We start from the raw sequence: 18,886 nt of genomic DNA on the forward strand, positions 1-18,886 counted from the left end.
GAAATGCCAAGATTGATATGGATATGTATATAGGAGGTCACCGCCAAACTATTCGTGTGTTTACCCGGCTGAAAGGAAGCACTGGAAGGCAAACGGGGTGCTACGGGGCTGGGTGCGGTAGGCTGGTTATTTGTGTGAAGAGCTGTTGTGCTTTGTAACGCAGCCGCTCCACCTGACGGAGTTCAGTGCTTTGTTATCTTGGATAACAAAGTATCGGTGTGATATCAGTATGATCAGTATGATACTGCTCAGTATGAGCAGATGTTCTTCAGCAACTTCTACTTGTCATAGATATATCTTTGGGGCTTTATCAATAAGTGTGTGCAAAATAACGAATGTTGCTCCCAGGAGCGCTGGCTTTAACTTGCTTTGAGAAAATACTTTCCACTTGGGCATTGTAGAGTTTCAGAGTATGTCTCTGGTAACAAATACAATCAAAGCAACTAGCACAGAGTACTGCGCTGTATGCCTTTAACTAGCCAGCTAGACTCTTAAAAGATGTTTTGAGTTCTAGATTTTACGTGAAAAGGGTTAAATCAGACTGCTAAGGAGTAAAGGTGGTCTCAGAAATGAAGTTGGTCTCAGAACTGATACAATCCCTCCCTAGTCGGACACCAGTTTCCCCACCAATGAATACCCCCACTGTGAAACATGGACATTAGCCCCAGACAAGAAAGACACTGACACTGTCTCACTGCTGGAGTCACAGTAAAGATCCTCTTTTACCAACTTGGGGCAGAATTATTTGTTGGAGCAGAATTTCTTATTATCCTTATCACCCTGTTTGCCTCTGCACACCGGTCACACACAGAGGATCACGCAGAATCATCCAATTGGAAGAGACCTTTATGATGGAGTCCAACCGTTCACCCTTCACTGCCATGTCCCTCAGCACCACATCTACATGTCTTTTAAACACTTAAACACTTGAGGCCATTCCCTCTTGTCCTGTCACTTGTCACATGGGAGAACAGACCAGCCTCCTTTCAGGTAGTTGTAGAGAGCAATAAGGTCTCCCCCGAGTCTCCTTTTCTCCAACCTAAACAACACCAGTTCCCTGAGCTGCTCCTCATAGGACTTGTGCTCTAGACCCTTCACCAGCTTCACTGCCCTTCTTTGGACACACTCCAGCACCTCAACATCCTTATTGAAGTGAGGGACCCAACACTGGACAGACTACTCAAGGTGTGGCCTTGCCAGTGCCGAGTACAGGTCCCTCACCAGGTTACCAGTTCAAGCATCTATAAACAAAGAATAGACAAGAATATCTAACAGTAGGAGCACTGATTTATTTCCAAAGGCTACTGAACAAGAACTTGGCTCAGACAAAAACTTTGGGTGACATCACCTTTGGCAGATTTGAAGCAGTGAATTCAGAGGTAATCCTACCTCGATATAATTCCCAGTACCCTATCCTTCCCCAAATTAATGGTTTTCATAGAAAATTATTTTTCCACTGTGCTCTTTGAAATTAAATCTGTTTAATAAGCTGATAAAAATTGTTTACTAATTATTTCCAAAGTGATTGTGTAATATATAAAAAGTAGTGCTGCTATATATATTTACCATAAAAATAAGCAACATCTGTATTATTTACTGTGTATTTTTTTAGGTGCCATCATCACATTGTATTTCAGTCTTAAGATAGTATTTGTTTTTCAGTTCTTCATTTCTTCCTCATTTTTTCCTAAAACCTGTGTCCAGCTGAACTTCCAATCATGTGAAATAAGGAACACAATTTTTAATTAGAGCTTTATTTAGAACTTCTAGTAAACAAGGCAGGCTCAATCTCACCGTTAATATGGTGAGAAATACCATGAAAATGCCATTTCAGAGCCTCTATTAACCCAGGCTCAAAGACCGACATAGTAAATCAAAAGCTGCTGCAATGAAACCCCTGATCTCAAAACACTGAGTCAGTCTCTCTCTCTAATAAACACACCCACACAGAGCACGCACAGGGGTGTATCCCCGTAATGTTATTTTATTGCCAGAAATAAGCTGCTGCATATTCGGCTGTTTTACAAAGCAGACTTAAGCAGACATACTCTTTCTTTTTTCTCTTTTTTTTTTCTTTTTTCCCCCCAGAGCACTTCATAATCACCAATCACAAGGCAGGCTTTATTAATGGGAGGATTTTCAAGACAACAGCAGGAGCCCTCTGTTTCTTAACCTCATTAAATTAAGTGTGCATGGCACATTCCACGTTAATCAAAAGCACACTCCCCAAAACATAACCACTTTCCTTTTATTCAGCATTTTTAGTTAATAAGTTTTAACATTTTTAACTATTGGTTTTCTCCGGAATGCAACATCAGGTCGCGAGAAGCTCTTTAATTTCCGCAATTCTTCATACAAAAACTACTTGTAAAAGTAGAAACTACATGTAAAGTAATTTTTTTTCCAGTCTATCCCCTTTGAATGAGATTCTCACTCTCTGATCTTAGGGAAATTTTTTACACCTAATTGTCTATACGTAGAATTGTTTTTCAAAATAGGCAAAAAAGCAGTTCTAAAATGGTCAGTAATTGGCTGCCAAGAACTAGTCAATTAATCATATTTACAGGTGCTAGAGTTTATTGTTCTTCAGCTCTGAATATGCCCTTCCACCCTAAACTGTGGTGACTTGTTAGTGATAACTGATACATAATTTTTCAAGTTTCCTTATTCTATAGTCAGCTTGCACATTCCACTTGGCATTTAAATAATAGTTTAAAAATAAATAAAGATTAGAAAAAATAATACAAAGTAAAAATTAAAAAAGAAATTTAAAAAAAAGAAAAAGGAAAAATAAAACAAAGGTTAGAGAATATTTAGTACACAGTGTTACATACAGATCCTCTTGGCCATAACTTTTCCAAAATAAAAGGCTTTTTTTTTTTCATTGATGTTAAGGGCTGAAGTCAATCCTTTACGAGATCTTTTACATTCATGTCATGGATGATTTTTGAAAATATATTCCCCAGAATTGTTGGGAGTGTGAAATTCAACCTAATTGAGGAATATACAGTAACAACATCTCATTGTAACTATAAACATTTTCTGTCCCTCCTCGATCACTATATTGCTATGGTTATGTGTGGCAACTCATTTGTGTTTTGTCCCCTGTACTAAACACATACCTGTGGGATTTTTCCTTAGGACATGCACCTGTAACAGGATTACACCAGCAGCATAACCTCAAGGTAACCTCTGGAAAAGGATATGATGGGACAGAACTTGAAAAAAAATTGCTTTAAGTCAGTGTTTCCTACTGCCACAGTATTCCTGATTGGTACCAACACTTTTATTTGGCAGTAAGTTTTTACACAAAGGTGAACCTCTATGTTTGGAAATTGAGTTTGTCCTTTCAATTATTTTAAAAGGAGAGATTAAAAAAAAAAAAGAGATGGAAAGAGATGTATGGAACTGAGGCATAATAATAATAATTAAAAAAATAATTCAGGCTCTGTAAGCAGAGTTTATCAGCAGTACAAGGGGTCAAGAGAAAAAAATTGAATTTGTGTCAGGTTGAACAGAATGCAGAAGAAAGGGGAAAGGAACCACACCTGAAGCAGCATTTTATGGCTGCTTAAGCACTATGAACAGCAGCACAGTGACTGTTTGTCACCCTGGAGCGGGTTCTTGCAAATGCCTCTGACTTCTGTGGCCTGTAACCATGTTCACATACTTCACACCCGATCCTGCGCTCAAAAGAAACTAGTAACTACGCCCTCAGTGCAAACAGCTTTTTCTCCAGAACACAGGTGCTTGTATTTCGGAAGACTTCTGCCTGCAATGTGGAAAAGTAATAAATCACGCAAATGTATTAAGTTTTGCTTCAAAGGTTTAGTATACAGATATGGCTCTCTAAAAATGAGAATATTAGCTGTCTGTATAGCTCTACTCTAGGTCTTGGATTTTATTAATGAAAACACACAGTAAGTGTCTTAAACCCAATATTAAAAGCTGTGCCTTATTAACAAATGACCTGGTAGTAAGGCAATGGAATTATACAACTCGAATATTATAAATAATGTGGCCAAAGCCTTACTATTTTATGGAGGCATATTCAGTTACATTCTGATTCTAAGTGTAGAGATAGATTTACATTTATCCCTAAAAAAAAAAATCTGCATAGTTTTATGGGTAAGCCTTTATATTGTGGAATTCCTTTTGCAAGAACAAGTAGGAGAACAGAAACGTAGGAGTGAAGGGCAGGTGCATCCATCTACAAATGAGGGAAGTGACAGGGCACAGCTGGACTGTGGTGTAAAGTGTGTGCTTGGTCATGCACTCAGCTTCTCCCCAGTTCCTCCCGTTTTCTGGTGGCAGCGTGTGAGAAGCACGCGCTCCCAACCTTTCTTTTAGGGGAGCAGAAATTATTCAAGTCTTAGTTTCAGAGGGTGTAGAAGGGAGGGAATTCTGAGAGTGTTAAAGCCCTTTTAGTCAATAATAAACTAATTAATTTTGGTACTTCACTAGGTTAGGTTTGAGTTGGAGCAGCTTTCCAAAGCAGATCACAAGATGCCTGCAAAAAAGGTTACACACAATTCAAGGCTGGGGGTTGAGACAGGAGTGCAGAGTTGAAGAGAGATGATAAAATTGAGACAAACTTACAAACTGCATCTACGTTTATATTTAATTTACAGACGGAGGAACTCTTTGGAGCAGAACAGCCCTGCCACACTGCAGGTTCATTCAAACCTTCTATCCATGGCAAAGCCTGTGAGGGCTAGTTCACACCATGTAAAACATACCACATTACAACGATGTCACCTTCGAGGCAGTAATGGGGGTGGGATGGCTGTCCAGAAAACAGTTCACAAGTTTCAATAAATGTTCACATTCTGGCCAGGCCAAAGCAGCCTGTATTTGAAGTTTAATTTTAAAATGAAAGGCAATCTTAGACTGTATGAAGGTGTAAGATTTTGCTGTGGGCTTCGGAGAGGATTCTGACATAGTTCCTACTGATTGTTACACTTAAAATCTAAACTGGGTAAGTGTGAAAAAGATCTTTTAATACCATTTTTCCTATTACATGTTATCATGGAATTTATTTTAAGCATAACTTCTTTTATGATTTCCAGATTTGTCTAAAATTTTGCATTATTGTTCATCTGTAGTGGCACAGGTAAATTAATTGCATTGACATCGATTTATTACCATTCTGCAAAATAATGTTTATTAATTTCTCTTAATTTACAAATTCAGTTCTAAATCTTAGAAAAGCACATTGCTTATCAAAAGCACAGCTGTTCAATCAAAACACGTGAAGTGTTCGGTCATTACATGGAAAATTGCCATCTTGTAGGAGCTTCCGTGAGTAGTTTATCAAATGCTAAATTTATTAAGAAGTTTGGGGCCAAACTATCTTGATACAAATATAGGATTTCTATTTCTACATTAATAAATTAAAAGGCCCTAAGGATGTAGTTTTCTTTTAAAAGCTGTCCTTTTGATTTGCTCTATGACTACACAAACATATAGTTCTAACAATACCTCAGCCTTGGCCATATTGACCACCATCAGTGGTCCACCCTGGCCTCCAATCAGGAGATTTGGAGACACACCATACATAACGCTGCTGTCTCCTTTGAGAGCACGCGTAGAATCAGTCTCGAGGAGAAAAGACAGCGCAGAAAGAACCGTGCCTCGGCTATACCACCCAAGGAGACCTTCCGGTGTGCTCTTTGCAACCGGTCTTGCCTATCCTGCATTGGCCTTTTCAGCCATCAGCGCGCTTGCAGTAAGCGTGGGTAAAGCCCTTCCCAAATCTTCGTCCGCGAAGCCAAGCCATGATGGCCTGTGTGAGAATTTTCTGCGCACAAGGTCCGACAGCAATATCAGAGTCTATTTTGGTTCTAGGCCCTTGTATATACCACAACTTGGAATACCTGTCATACAAATCATAAAAATGTGCAAATGAAGCAGAAGCTTTCTCAAAACGGCACTTTATTTTGATCACTAGTCGATCACTATTTCTTTAGAATGGTTACATATTTTAATCATAATACAACGGACTGTTCTTTTATTTTTAAACCAAGTCACCATTTTTAAGGAGATGGATGAGTACATGACAGTCTTGTTAGTAAAGACAGATTTCACTGTATATGCTAGTTTTCTTTATAAGCCATCAAATTTAATACAGCAAACATTTAAAGATTAATCACACAAAGTAGAAAAAAAACCCTTGGGTTTTAATTTTTTTCATGTTACATTGCTTATTTTTCATTGTATAAATCAATGTGATAATCCAGCCTTTTTGTAATGAAATGATGACAGCTTCAAATAAAAAACGTTTGTCAAAAAGGTTTCAGACTTTTAGACAAGACTGTTAATTCTGAAACAATTTCCATTATAAGGAAAATACTGTCATCATTTAGATCATTTTCATTTAGTGACTTTATAAAGCTAAGCAATCTTCTAAAAACAAGCCTAAAATTGTACCCTTAGTTTTTAAGATAAAGTTATTACATAACTGTCTAGTAAAAGGGAGAGTATATTCATTTTAAGGTGCTGAATCATGGACATCCCCAGCCTGATTGAACATGAATAACTCACCTAAGCCCTTCAAAACATATTTTTACCTGGATTTGGTTTTTTTGGATTAAAAAATTATGAATCCTAAATTCAATCAATAGTCCAAATCTCAACATTAAAAAAACAAACAAACAATTTTTATGTATTTTATAAAAATGTATTGAACACACATCTTCAAATTGGGAAACAAGGGAAGAAACCCATTATGAATAGTTAAAATCTGCAGTATCCTGGGTTTTTAATAAATATATATATACATAGTATCTTGTTCTACAGAAATTTCTTATTTGTGAAAACTGAAAAATTGGTATAAAATAGAATCCTTAATATCAGAAGCAGCTTTTAGATATTTTTAACAAAGGCACAAAACCTTGAACTCTTCAGCCTTTACCTAATCGTTTATAATATATATAAAAATTAAATAAATGTCTAAGGTTTAAAGACGTTATTGTGCTTTTACTATATGCTCTGGAGATTTACAACAGGTACTTACAGACCATAGTCGTGGTGTTTCTCAGTGAATTACAGTTTAAACAGAGTCCAGTCATTGACAACAGCTTAATGGAGAAAAGATAGTCTTTTCAGCAAGAAAATTAGTTTCAGTTGAACCCACTAGTTTTTCAATAAATTAATTCAGTCGTTCTCAAAACCTTAATATTTTTCATTCCCATTTAAACATGGGACCAGTGAACTTAGAACTGGAAGTTTCTAAGTAAAAGAAAAGGAAGCACTGAAAACATTCTGAACAGTGATAGGTAGCCACAATCCAAAATTTTAAAACACTGGAAACATAGACATTAACCAGCTTTCTACAACTCATTGGAAAGTCACTGAGTAGAAATAAATGATGGCTGAATTATACCTTGTTCAAAAGGATTTATATTTTTCTTTCTATACATGCCAATGTTTAAAAAAAAGTTTTGAAGAACAGAGAATAGCATAATCTTTACTACATTTATGGGAAGTTACATTACAAAGTGTAATTGAGGACATTTCCCGCCTCCCCCCCACCCCCATCTGCAGAGTACTGTAGCCATCCAAAGTCAAAAAATAGAGTCTGGTGAAAGAAAACTCATTTTAATTCATCTGATTAACTTGTATCCACAGTAACGTTCAGTTCCATTGGCATGAGCAGCCTATAGGCTCTTGAATGATGTACATAATTTCGGTGCCATTTCCTGAGCAGCGTAGTGGCACAGTCAGATTACGTGTTCCATTTTCTCGACAACATTTACAGAATCTTAAATGGCTATCGATATTGACATTGAAAATTGTTGCAGAAGGGCATTTTCCATCACAGGAAGCCACATTTATCTATGAGTAAAAACAGAACTGAAATTAGACATCTCAAATTCTGTTATGTAATATTTCAAACTTCTTTGTGATTAAAACCCTTTTTTACATTTGAAAAGGACTCTGGTCTTAAAAATTATTTTATTTTCTAAAATTCATTTTCTAAGTGTAGGGAGATTTTTAATTTTTTTAAATTAAACTTTTTTGCTGTTGTTTAGTCATGTAGTCTGTCTTAACCTTGAGCAAATGTTGTGCCGTGGATACCAAAATAAAATTCCTAGTTTACAAGTTAATAACTTCAAAATATTTTAGCTAAATTCATATTCACTGCTGAGAAATTAAGTTCTTCTAAGAAAAACCAAGGAAAGTCTATCCTTGTCTAGGGAGGTTCAAAAGGAAAAGCATATGAGTGCAAAAGCTTTTCCTTTTCTTGTTCATACTGCTTGTGACTAAGGGCATGCCAATATTAGCTGTGTTGTCACTGTAACAAATATGTCCAAACAGTAGATGCAGTAACAAACCAGCAAGGACAGAGACTGGCTATAAAATTATTTGTGCTCTAGATTTTAGCAGAGCAAACTTCAGCTTTCTCTCCCTACTGCATTACGTGAAGAGCCTTCTTAGCTGATACTCTGACAGAAAAGAAACTGATACTTCTTAATTACGTAATTATATATATATGTTGATATGATGGGGAATCAAGAATGGCCATGTGAGATCTAGTTGGTTTTGTGATAGTTTTAAATCTGGTTTCTTATGCAAGTAAGGCATATGAAAGATATTTTGATTCTCTCCCATCCAAACAGCCTTTCAACAAATGGGCCATATGCAAACAAGTTAGACCAAATGGTTACTCTTACAGCTTTCCTGAAATTTGACAGGGAAAAAAAAGACCTTGTCCTAAGCATTAATAATCTCAGTAATTAATTACTTAAATGTAATCATACTCAGCCTTATCCAAAGTTTGACAGCATTAATCTGTCCGAAGAACATGTATGTAGTTCTAAACCAGCAAATACCACCATTTGATGTGCCAAAATCACGTTATTGAAATAGAGTGCCAGGGATTTTGCAGTGGGGCAGCTGGAGAGGAAAGGAAATGGAACTAAGGATAGGAATAGAGATTCTGAGGACATAAAAATCTGGAGGTGCCTCTGAGTGAAGGGTAAGGGAACTGGACTGTGGGAAGGGTGGGCAGCCATCGAGGAAATGGGGAGCAAGAAGACACTAGGGAAGGAGACTTGTAACATGGATGGAGGTGGGACGGAGATAAATCTTTTTGGAAGGTGCGTAGAGGGGGAAGGAAAGGTAAAAAATCCGCAGTAGAAAGTCATAAAAAGGAAGGCTTCATTTGTTGTCCCATTCATGGCTTGACCTGGCTAGCATTCTCGTTGCCCCTCTCTGAACCCCCTCTAGTTCTGCAGTGATGTCGAGGGACCACAACTGCACAGAGCACTCTCAACAGTACTGTGCCATTGGCTTGTAAGAGACGCTAGAATGAGTTTGTTTTCATTCCCTATCTTATTCCCTAAATGCCATAACTTCTGCAGGAGAGCATGTAACAGAGGTTTTCACAGGACTGGATGAGAGGGCAAACTCGTTTTCAGCTAGCTTAAAAACCTGTGAGGTCTGATTAAATATTTCTTTTTAATATTCTTTGCTTTAGTCAATACCACATCTTTATTTTGTCATGTTGCTGTCCCTTAACATAGGTTGTTGAACTGTGAAGCAGTCTTCTCTCCTCTTAATTATGGCAAATAACTCTCATTTGATCTACATATTTATACTCCCTCATTACCAACCCTTCCTCTAAAACTAAATGAATACACCAAACACTCTTACTTCTATTATTAAACTTCGGGCATGTCACTGTTGGCATTCTATCAGGATGGAAATCAACCTGCTCAACTTTCAACCTGCTCAACTTTCAATCTGTGATGATGTATTGCCTCTTCCCTTATGACTGTTTAAGTTCTTCAGCAGAATCTTACCAGAGGCCTTTTGGAAGTCTCAAGATACTGTGTTGATTGCTTCTCTTTTAAGCATATTTTAAGCACTTTTGCCACATGAGAAGCACATTTGCTGCTCGGACGTGTCCTGGCTTTTGTAGATGGGGCTACACTGAAGCTGAGAAATGTCTTAAGCAGACACATAAATAAATGGGATCATAAATTTATTATATGGAGACACACGCTATGTGGGGGAGAAGACATGCAGAGAGTAAAGGTCTTCAAAGAGGAATGGAGCAGTGTTTCCATCACATCCGAAGTGGAAGCATTTCTACTCCTCTTTTAAAGGGGGTTGATATTTCGTGGCACAGAGTTCAATTGCCTGTTATTTACAAGCAATTATGCTGTGTATTTTTCATGTTTTTCCAGATGGGAAGGCTCAGTCTTTCGGCCCTAGAAACAAGTAATTGTACTCCATTACAAGTAGGATTACATTCCTAGGGCCAAAAGTCCATTTCTGAGAAGACAGCAGTGTTTTTGTTGCTTGTTGTTAGCTGTAAACCACTTCTTAATACTCGATTTGGTTCGCCCTAGGCCCAGCATCAGATAGAGGTCTTTCGTGCTTACCGGGCTTTGACTTATACAGTCATTCTTTCTTATAGTTGTCCTGATTGTCATTTTCTGGCAAATCCTTTCTTCCTTTTTGCCTGATAAAATACAAAAAATGCATACTGCATCAATACACTTTTTGTCCTGTGTTTGCTACTAAAAAAGTGAAACTATTAAAATAGTTTTAATAATTATACCTTGTTTTCATTAATGTACACATTGAAACAATTACTTTCATAATTAAATTATTTATTTGGAAAAATCTCATCTATTATTAAATACTTCCAGTGCAGAATTATCAATTTTATAGCTGCCACATATGAGGTATCAAATGGCCCATTAAGCTATACGGATTGAATATATATTAAAGTGTTAATATGATTCAAAACATCACATATGGCAAGACAAATATAAGCAATTAGATAAAAGAAGATGTCTCAAGTATTTTGTGTAGTATTAGAATTGGTTCTGTTTTAATAGGAATATTGAATGTAAATAAGATTTTGGTTTGCATTTTAGAAAATTTTCGGAACTTAACATTTGAGAAGGTGAAGCTATGAATGTGATTACAACCTTAATATTTTGAATGTTTAAAATTTAAATAGCACTTCAATGCATTTTTTGAAAAATATGTCCTTCAAGCAAGATTTGAAAGAGACAGATGCATATAGTTGCTAAATAAGGTGCAGTTTTTACCACCAGAAGTGAAGCATGTAGCACTGAGTAAGCATAAGAATCCACTAGGGCCTACGATTAGGGAAATACCACATTTTTAAATACATAATGGGAGATATTATAGGAGGTTTTTTCTTGTATTTGAAAAATAAAGCTGTACAGTGCAAAGCCATTTTTAACTTAATAAAACATAATCTAATACTGAAGAATTAAATGTTCAATCTCTAACACTGCACTCACATCAGACTTATTACTATCTGTGTAACAGCAGTTTCTTAGGTCTCCTATTTTGCTGCCCATCAAAGTCATCTGTTTGTTTTGCTACACAACCATTCTGGACATGCAGCATATACAATAATAACCACCGTTCAGCAGAGTTTTTCCAGCTTCAGAACATGCCTTCATGACTGGGTGTGCACAAAAAGAACAACTTTTCTGTTCCCCTGAAGCTTGTGTGCACTTTCATGAGATAAATGAACTCTGAGTAATGACAGTGTTCTGCAACCACAGCTCCAGTGGGTATTTAAACATTAGGCTGGCTGTAGAGAACAGCAAGATTTTAATCTGCACTTTGCAGGATAAAACAGAATTCTGCTGCTGAACTAGCAGATCACTGTATGATTGAAGCTGCTAGACTATAGCAACTTGGTTTTCCCTTCTCAGCAACACTTAAGAAAAGGAAGACCTGTGATATTTCCACCAGAAAGTGCTTGCCAGCATGCGTATGTGTAGACAATGCATTCTTTGTACTTCTACGAGTCACAGAGAGTGATATTCGACATTCCAGTGCATAAGGTGCTGATGCCCAACGAAAACTCTGCTGCTATATTTATCTCTCTCCCACCTTCAACTGTCAAGAAGATCTGCATTCAGTATCAGGCATGCTTTTTTTGACCACTCCTTTTTTGAGTGAAGGAGTTTTTGTGACTTACCTATCCTTAAGAGGAAAGAATTATGATCACAATGCAACAGCTCTATAACATTCTGTAATTTCTCATGTAAAGAGTATTTTTTAATGCTTGATTGTAATTGTATGTTCCCCCACACCAATGTTTTCATAACTTTGTAAAACATGTTATTTGTGACAAAAAAGAAATACAGCATGACTCCATATCTGCTAAAGTGAGAGCAGGCAGTAACTCACAATCTTGCTCTATTTTAAGGCAAAAACAGTTCAATCATACATTTAGAAACCTGGGATCAGATTTACAATCTCTTGGTAACAGTATTCAGGATTATGATATTTTTAAAGCAACGTTTCTTATTATGATTACCCTGTACAGTAAGTTCACATATTAAAACCAATTTCAGAAATTAACAGAAGCAAAAACCATCAGCAGCATATACAGTAAGTGGATAAACCTGATTCTGACAGGTGCTGAGCAGTGAACCCTAACCAGGCTTTGGAAAGTCACTGATTTAGGAGGCCACAGGGGATCAGCATCTCTCAGTATCAGGCCCAGTACCATTAACTTGCATGGTAACATTTAATGGTGGTGTCAGCTATGCACATTTATCAAGCACTGCTTACGCTATTATTAAAAAAAGAAAATACGTTATTAAAAATAATACCTGGTTCACAATTAATACTATCAGTAGGCACTACTGGACTAATGGCAAAGGGTAATAGACCCAATCCAGAACCTGGCAGAACCATTAGGAATGTAAGTTTCTCATGAAATAAAAACATTTTTATATAATTAACATTTCATTAATTCTTACACTGCCAACTGCCATTTTTCTTTTAGCAAAAGATGATGAGCTTTCCTGGTACTCTTCCAAATTTAGAACTCTGCAGCTGCTTCAAGTCTCACTAAAGATGGCCTAAACTTTATTACTCTCCTGATTAACACAAGACTGAAGTGATGCTTCCTTGTAAACTGAACTTTTGAAATCGGTCTCTCTATGGCAAGGTAAGAATTAAATATATGCGCTCTGCATGCATTAAATCAAGCTCTTTCAGAAGGATTATTTGTTCCCATTAAAACCCCAAGGTGTTGCAAGCTCTATTTATAAGTACTCTTTTTAACTGCTTCACCAGAGGCCACATGCTTTTAGTTAAAAATAAGACAAAATAAAAATTAAAACAATAGCATACAATTGTACAAATTATGTCTGGTTTTTTAGCAGCCACCTCAGCAAGTATTTCTGAAGTATAACAATGCCTTTCCTGAGGCCACAGAATATGGCCAAAATTATAAAAATCTTCCTTTCCTGGTCATGAGAAAACAAATAGTTATTAATTCTTTAGACTAATTTTCTAAATAAAGCCAACCTAATTCAGGGGGTTGGGGGGTGGTAGTTAAATATTCTTTTTAACGTAGCTTATCTGATTAGAGAAAGATATTGATTAGCAAGATTTTAGCACAATTCTGGTGTGCTACTTTTCTATGCCTGTCTCAATTTTTTTTAAAAAAGTATTCTGTTCTATTAAAGTAGCTTTTATTTTCTATGTTCTGAATACACAGAACAACAGTACTTGCAGTTCACTTTCAAAGCTTTGCATAACTTGGAAATGCGGGTATTTTTTGTGTTTGATTGGTAATGAATATTTCCCCTTCTGTCACCAAATTATTTACAATACATTGCACTTCTGAATTTTATTTGATTACTGATCAAGCTATAAGTCTGAAACTTCCTATTGAATATTATTAAGCAAAGGTTTGTCTAAAAAATTTCCAGAGACTAATTTGCTTATGTATTTTAACTCTAACATTGAACAAAAAACAGGCCAAAAAAGAGGGGAAGAATTTTCCATGGTATTCAACAAGTTCTTGCTCTATACAATTATTTTCATACAACAGTGTTTTTATTGTATGTATACATAATTATATACCTTGATAATAAAAGCTTCCCTGGTCAGAACTGCAGAGAAAATAATTTTGTTTCTAAAACTGCATAAATTATGGAACCTTTATGTAAGCTTGCATCATAATTCACCATATATTTAGGTTACACACAGAGAAAATGTGAATGTATTTCCAGATATTAAAAAGTCAATTTTATATAATAGTTACTAACATCAGTATTACTACAACCTTTCCTCATTCAGAATTTAAAAAAAATAATTATTCCAGTATTTTAGCCCTAGAAAATACGTACTAGTGATACAGAATAAATTGGTAAGTTTGGGGATGTATTTCAAAACATTATCAAACTAGGAATCAATTTAAGGGGTGAAAATACTTATGTTTTATGGTGAAAATCACACAGGCAGTATTTTAGAGTCAGCTTACAAATAAAGAGAATGTTTTCATTATTTTAATTGAGATAAATTTTTGTCTTCCACGGGTTATATTTGGAGAGATTTAGTTATACTCCAGAATAATAATGTTAACAATCACGAAGTCAGCAGCCAAATGAATCAAGACCTTTTAATAGGAGAAGTTAGTTAACTATAACAATGTTATGTGATTTGTGGGGGAACTGCATGCTTTTTTCTTCTTTATGACCCAGCAACTGAGGTTAAAAACCAAGCCCTCCAAAACCAAAGCCAAACTAGCACATACTGCAGCCTTCATCACTTACAGGTCTTGCAGCAGCCATCATTATATGTCTCCACAATTCCTCCATTCTAGGAAATAAAAGGAGAATATATCAAAAAAGACTGTGCCCAATGCGAAGGTGAATTGTATTTCAAAACATTCCATCTTTTAAAGATGTCCAACTAATAAAAAAATAGTAGCACTGACATCAAGAGTCTTACACAGATATGGTTCAGCTGAAGGTTTGGTTCACAAATTCCTTACAGCTTTTGACATTGAAAATGAACTCATCAGTTCTTATTTGACCTGATGGAGTCTCCTTTGAGTAAGCCGCTCTAGCTTCTATAAGCATCTTTTTATATTATCCACTACCACCTATTTTCCCACCACTGAGATTTATTAGGATAACTTAAAAAATTTGTATGTGCAACTTTATTGTAAAAGGATTTCCAGTGATCATATGATAAGGAGAAAAGGAATACCTAATAAATGGCTTTTTACGACATTAAATATATATATGTATATATAGACACTTTTGAAAGAGAACATTAACTGCAGAACTTCAGAACCATTGCCGTGCTCAATTCTTTTTCTCTATTATAGCCTTTGTTACTGATTTCTGCTGAAGTTGCTTGTTAGCTGGAAAGTAAAAACGTATTAAAGCGAAGAAAGTGTCCTTTTGAAATTTAGAAAGGGCATGGAGGGAGCAGAGAGGATAGAGAGCAAGGCTGTCAGAATCTGTCAGAATGGATGCAAGCCAGAAACAAGTGCCCAAAAATTTCAGTGCATAGCACAGAACTGCATATGAAGCAGACAACTGGACATGAATAGCATTCTTATGTTAACAATAGACAAAAGGCAGTTTTAAGCTTCCATCTTTTTGTGTTAGCATGCATTTTTTATCTCAGTAGAGAAAAATTACTGAATAAGTTGTTCAAGAACTTCTTAATTGAGCCTTAAAATCAGCCTCTTAAATCTGTATTCCTAAATTATCCTGAGCTGCCCATCACAAGAGTTTTTTCTTGGTTACTGGTTCAAGCCTGCTCTCAGCATCTCTGAAAAGCAGGTCAGACTGATTCAGGAAGTTAATTTTAAAATTTTAACCATTATTACTAAGGAAAGATCCTAATAGATGGTGACAAAAGGGTTCCTTGGAAGAAACTCAAGCGTAAAATCAAAGTAGAATAGTCATTAATTTTAGATAGAATGCGTATTCAGGATTGGAAAAAAGAAGGACTTTTTTAAACAAATGCAACTGATAAGTAGGACTTGTGCTAAATTTATAATCTCTGTTCAAGGCAGCAATGGTTCTTACCCTCACTACATGTAAATTTATTCTTTTATTATTTGTACCTTGTATTAAATGTAAAGTGTGCTGACAGTACAAGAATTATAAGGAGTATTATACAGTTAGAAAAATATTAAATGAGAAATTAAATTGTAAACAAAATGTAATGTTCATGAAGCATCCACATTCTTCAAACCAGTTTATATGGGTCTGCCAAATTTACATTTTTAGATATATGATGTAGGTAGATACCCTTTAATGTGTGATAGATATTTTTTGTTATGTTTACAAAGTTTAGTTCAAGAGATAATAAAGTTTATATATACTTTGTCATCTTTCTAATCTTTGCACGACTTAAGGAATTTTTAATGTAATCCATTTTTATATGAAGCATTTTTGAAATGCTAGATCCAATTTATTTAGTGTATGCGTACTACAAACTATGCGTACTACAAAAACAGTGATTGACACTTTATATAGTAGTATGTCAAGCATGATTCCAATTCCACTTTATTTTAAAAGCAGTCATCCTTAAGACTCCAAACAAACTTTGATAGTCCTCACAGATATTTTGTCAGTCAAAAAGCAAACATGAACACAGAAAAAGACTGTAAATTGCTTACTTACATGTTTTTACTTACCACTTTTTTAATTTAAAGAAAGCTCATGAGGGATGCATGCATTGTCAAGTGTAAGCCAAACTCCAGAGCAGTTATTGTCACTTACCTCACCCAAAGTACAAACCTTTGTACACTCGGTGTCATTAAAAGGGGGGCAGACCACACTGGATTCCAGTATGATAGCACCCACAGCAGTCTTTGCACACTTGTAGTTGGTACAGTTGGAACTCCAGATGCTTCCTTCCTGAATATATAAAGCAAAAGCATTGTCAGGAAAGACAAAACATTTCAGTTTTATCTCCAGCCCCAAATGTCTATAAAGGTGGTACTCTTATGCTGTAGCACCTACTGTAGCAAAAAGTTTGTTGCAGACCACCCATGGGCAGCAAAGACCATGCTCTAACTACCAGTGGCTACTCCTCCCTGAAGCCATGGCTCTACTCTCCAGCGTGCTGCTCAACGTGGGCATCCTAGTGCAGAACGGAAGGGTTCTGTGCCAGAAAAAAGTCCAGTAGTCTCCTTTTGTTCTGAAAGCAATGGGAAACATTAGCCAACTCATGGCCACATCTAAATTTCCTTGTTTGCGGATGCTGGAACGCGCCGTCAGGATCTTTAATCCCAGTGCTTCAGTTTGCATAGGGGACATAGGAGTCCTGATGTGGACTCAGAAGCTCCCAACTCGTCTAAATTATAGTGCATTACTTAGAGTTACAATTTGAACCCTACCCTGTACTTAAAGTGTATCCAGCCTTAAGTAAATTATGACATTCACGTATCTTTGTAGACAATATCACAATCAATATAATGAAACAAGATACTCATCTAGTGTGAAATGGCAGATCTCGACATAAACACTTTCTTCCTTTTGTATACCGTAAATAGTCCCTAAGTGTGTAACCAGGAGTAAGGAGGCTTGAAGCAAGACTCACAGTGCAAATTAACTAAGAAGTGACTTTCAGACACCTGTTTATCACATCATTATGGTTATTTTCTATCTCTGTCCCGAGGCACTTACCTCATACACAATTAGTGCTCCATTTTCAGTATGAAAAGAGCAGGACACGTTTTGACAGGTACCACAACAAGTGTGGTGACTTGAGAAAGGAATATATATTTGATGCTGGGAAGAAAGGAAAGCAAAAAAGAAAAATCAAGTGTTTTTTAAACGTACAGTACATGAAAATTCATTGAGTTCCAAAAATACCAAGAGAAGCAATATACAGATGGATGGTTATGTTTACATGTGCTGCTAGAAATTGCCTCTCAAAATAATCCTGGAAAAACAGGATGCACCTCATCACTGTGAAGTTCTCAAGTACTTGCGGAGCAAAGGGGATGAACAAAAGTTCTCACTTTTAATTTTATCCTAATTGTGTAATTGTGCTGAAAAATTGCATCATTCCTATATTTTAAGAATACTCACAGATTCACATTGCTGGGAACAGTTCACCATTGTAAAATGTATGGCATTGTATCCCGTGTTCTGATCTTTTTCTTGTAAACACTGTACAGTGTAACAAAGGTCTCCATCCAAGTACTGAATCACTGACTGTCCAGGATTCAGTACTGTGACCTCTTGGAAGATGCATACATCATCCTTCTCTAACACCAAAAGAAATAAATGTTACCAGAGGGGGGAAAAAAATTAAATCATCAAGCAACTTAACAGAATCACTATGAAGACAAAAGTAGGGTAAAGTCCCATACTCTGCAAAAGTATTCCCACTTTTAGACTTGAGTGGTTTGTGGTTTCAATTACCAAACAAGTCATGGAGGAGATAAAATTCAGCTTAAGAAAATGCTACAAAATGCAAAACTACCTAAAATTAACAAAGTTGCTACTATGGAATTAAAAAGGAAAAAAAATATCTGTTGTTCTTATTTTTAAAGAGTTCTAACATTTAACATTGAGCTGAGTACACTGTACTCTGTACGACTCTGCACATGACAAAATGTAGCCTTTCTGTCGATTAAACTAGTATGTCTACAGTTACCTGTAGGACAGTAATATGCTCCAGCAGTGCCGTAAACATGTGCTTTGCTCCCAGACGCAACGTGGCCTGGGCTGCATACCTCAAGCACTCCCATGTACAGTACAATGGAAATCTAGTCTATGTGGGGTAGCAGAGTGAGGGAAGGGAGTAGAAGTCTGATCTCGAGACCAGGTACCCACCCTCATGCTGGCTGGACAGGTCTGATGTGGTGGTGTGAGATGGCTCATTTGTGCTCAACAGTGGACTAGGAGCAGTCACACCGTTCACACTCATCTAAGGTTCACAACTTGCTTCCTGTCTCCTTCCAGAGAGACCGTACCTGACTCTGAAAGTGTGGGCAGTTTTACAGCACTCCTACACCCCTCCAGAACAGACACAAAGCGGATGAGCAGACAAAGCGTCATATTCCGAAAAGAGAGCCTAACTGCATAACTAGGTAGACGCACGTAAA

At 36.5% G+C, this 18,886-nt stretch overlaps 1 protein-coding gene across 1 annotated transcript in view; it reads right to left on the reverse strand.

Annotated features, from left to right (window-relative positions):
* Window positions 1–7,635: 7,635 nt before the first annotated feature.
* The window catches only part of OTOGL (otogelin-like), a gene marked incomplete at its 5' end in the record, with an annotated part of 46,033 nt that continues 34,782 nt past the window's right edge, over window positions 7,636–18,886 (reverse strand). The window contains 6 exons of the mRNA XM_010145715.1: window positions 7,636–7,836; window positions 10,392–10,471; window positions 14,577–14,622; window positions 16,566–16,685; window positions 17,457–17,561; window positions 17,865–18,043. Of these exons, the coding sequence (XP_010144017.1) occupies window positions 7,636–7,836; window positions 10,392–10,471; window positions 14,577–14,622; window positions 16,566–16,685; window positions 17,457–17,561; window positions 17,865–18,043 (731 nt within the window). The remainder of the gene's footprint in view (window positions 7,837–10,391; window positions 10,472–14,576; window positions 14,623–16,565; window positions 16,686–17,456; window positions 17,562–17,864; window positions 18,044–18,886) is intronic.

This window comes from Buceros rhinoceros, unplaced genomic scaffold (genome assembly GCF_000710305.1).
Source record: "Buceros rhinoceros silvestris isolate BGI_N320 unplaced genomic scaffold, ASM71030v1 scaffold8601, whole genome shotgun sequence".
Classification (NCBI taxonomy): domain Eukaryota; kingdom Metazoa; phylum Chordata; class Aves; order Bucerotiformes; family Bucerotidae; genus Buceros; species Buceros rhinoceros.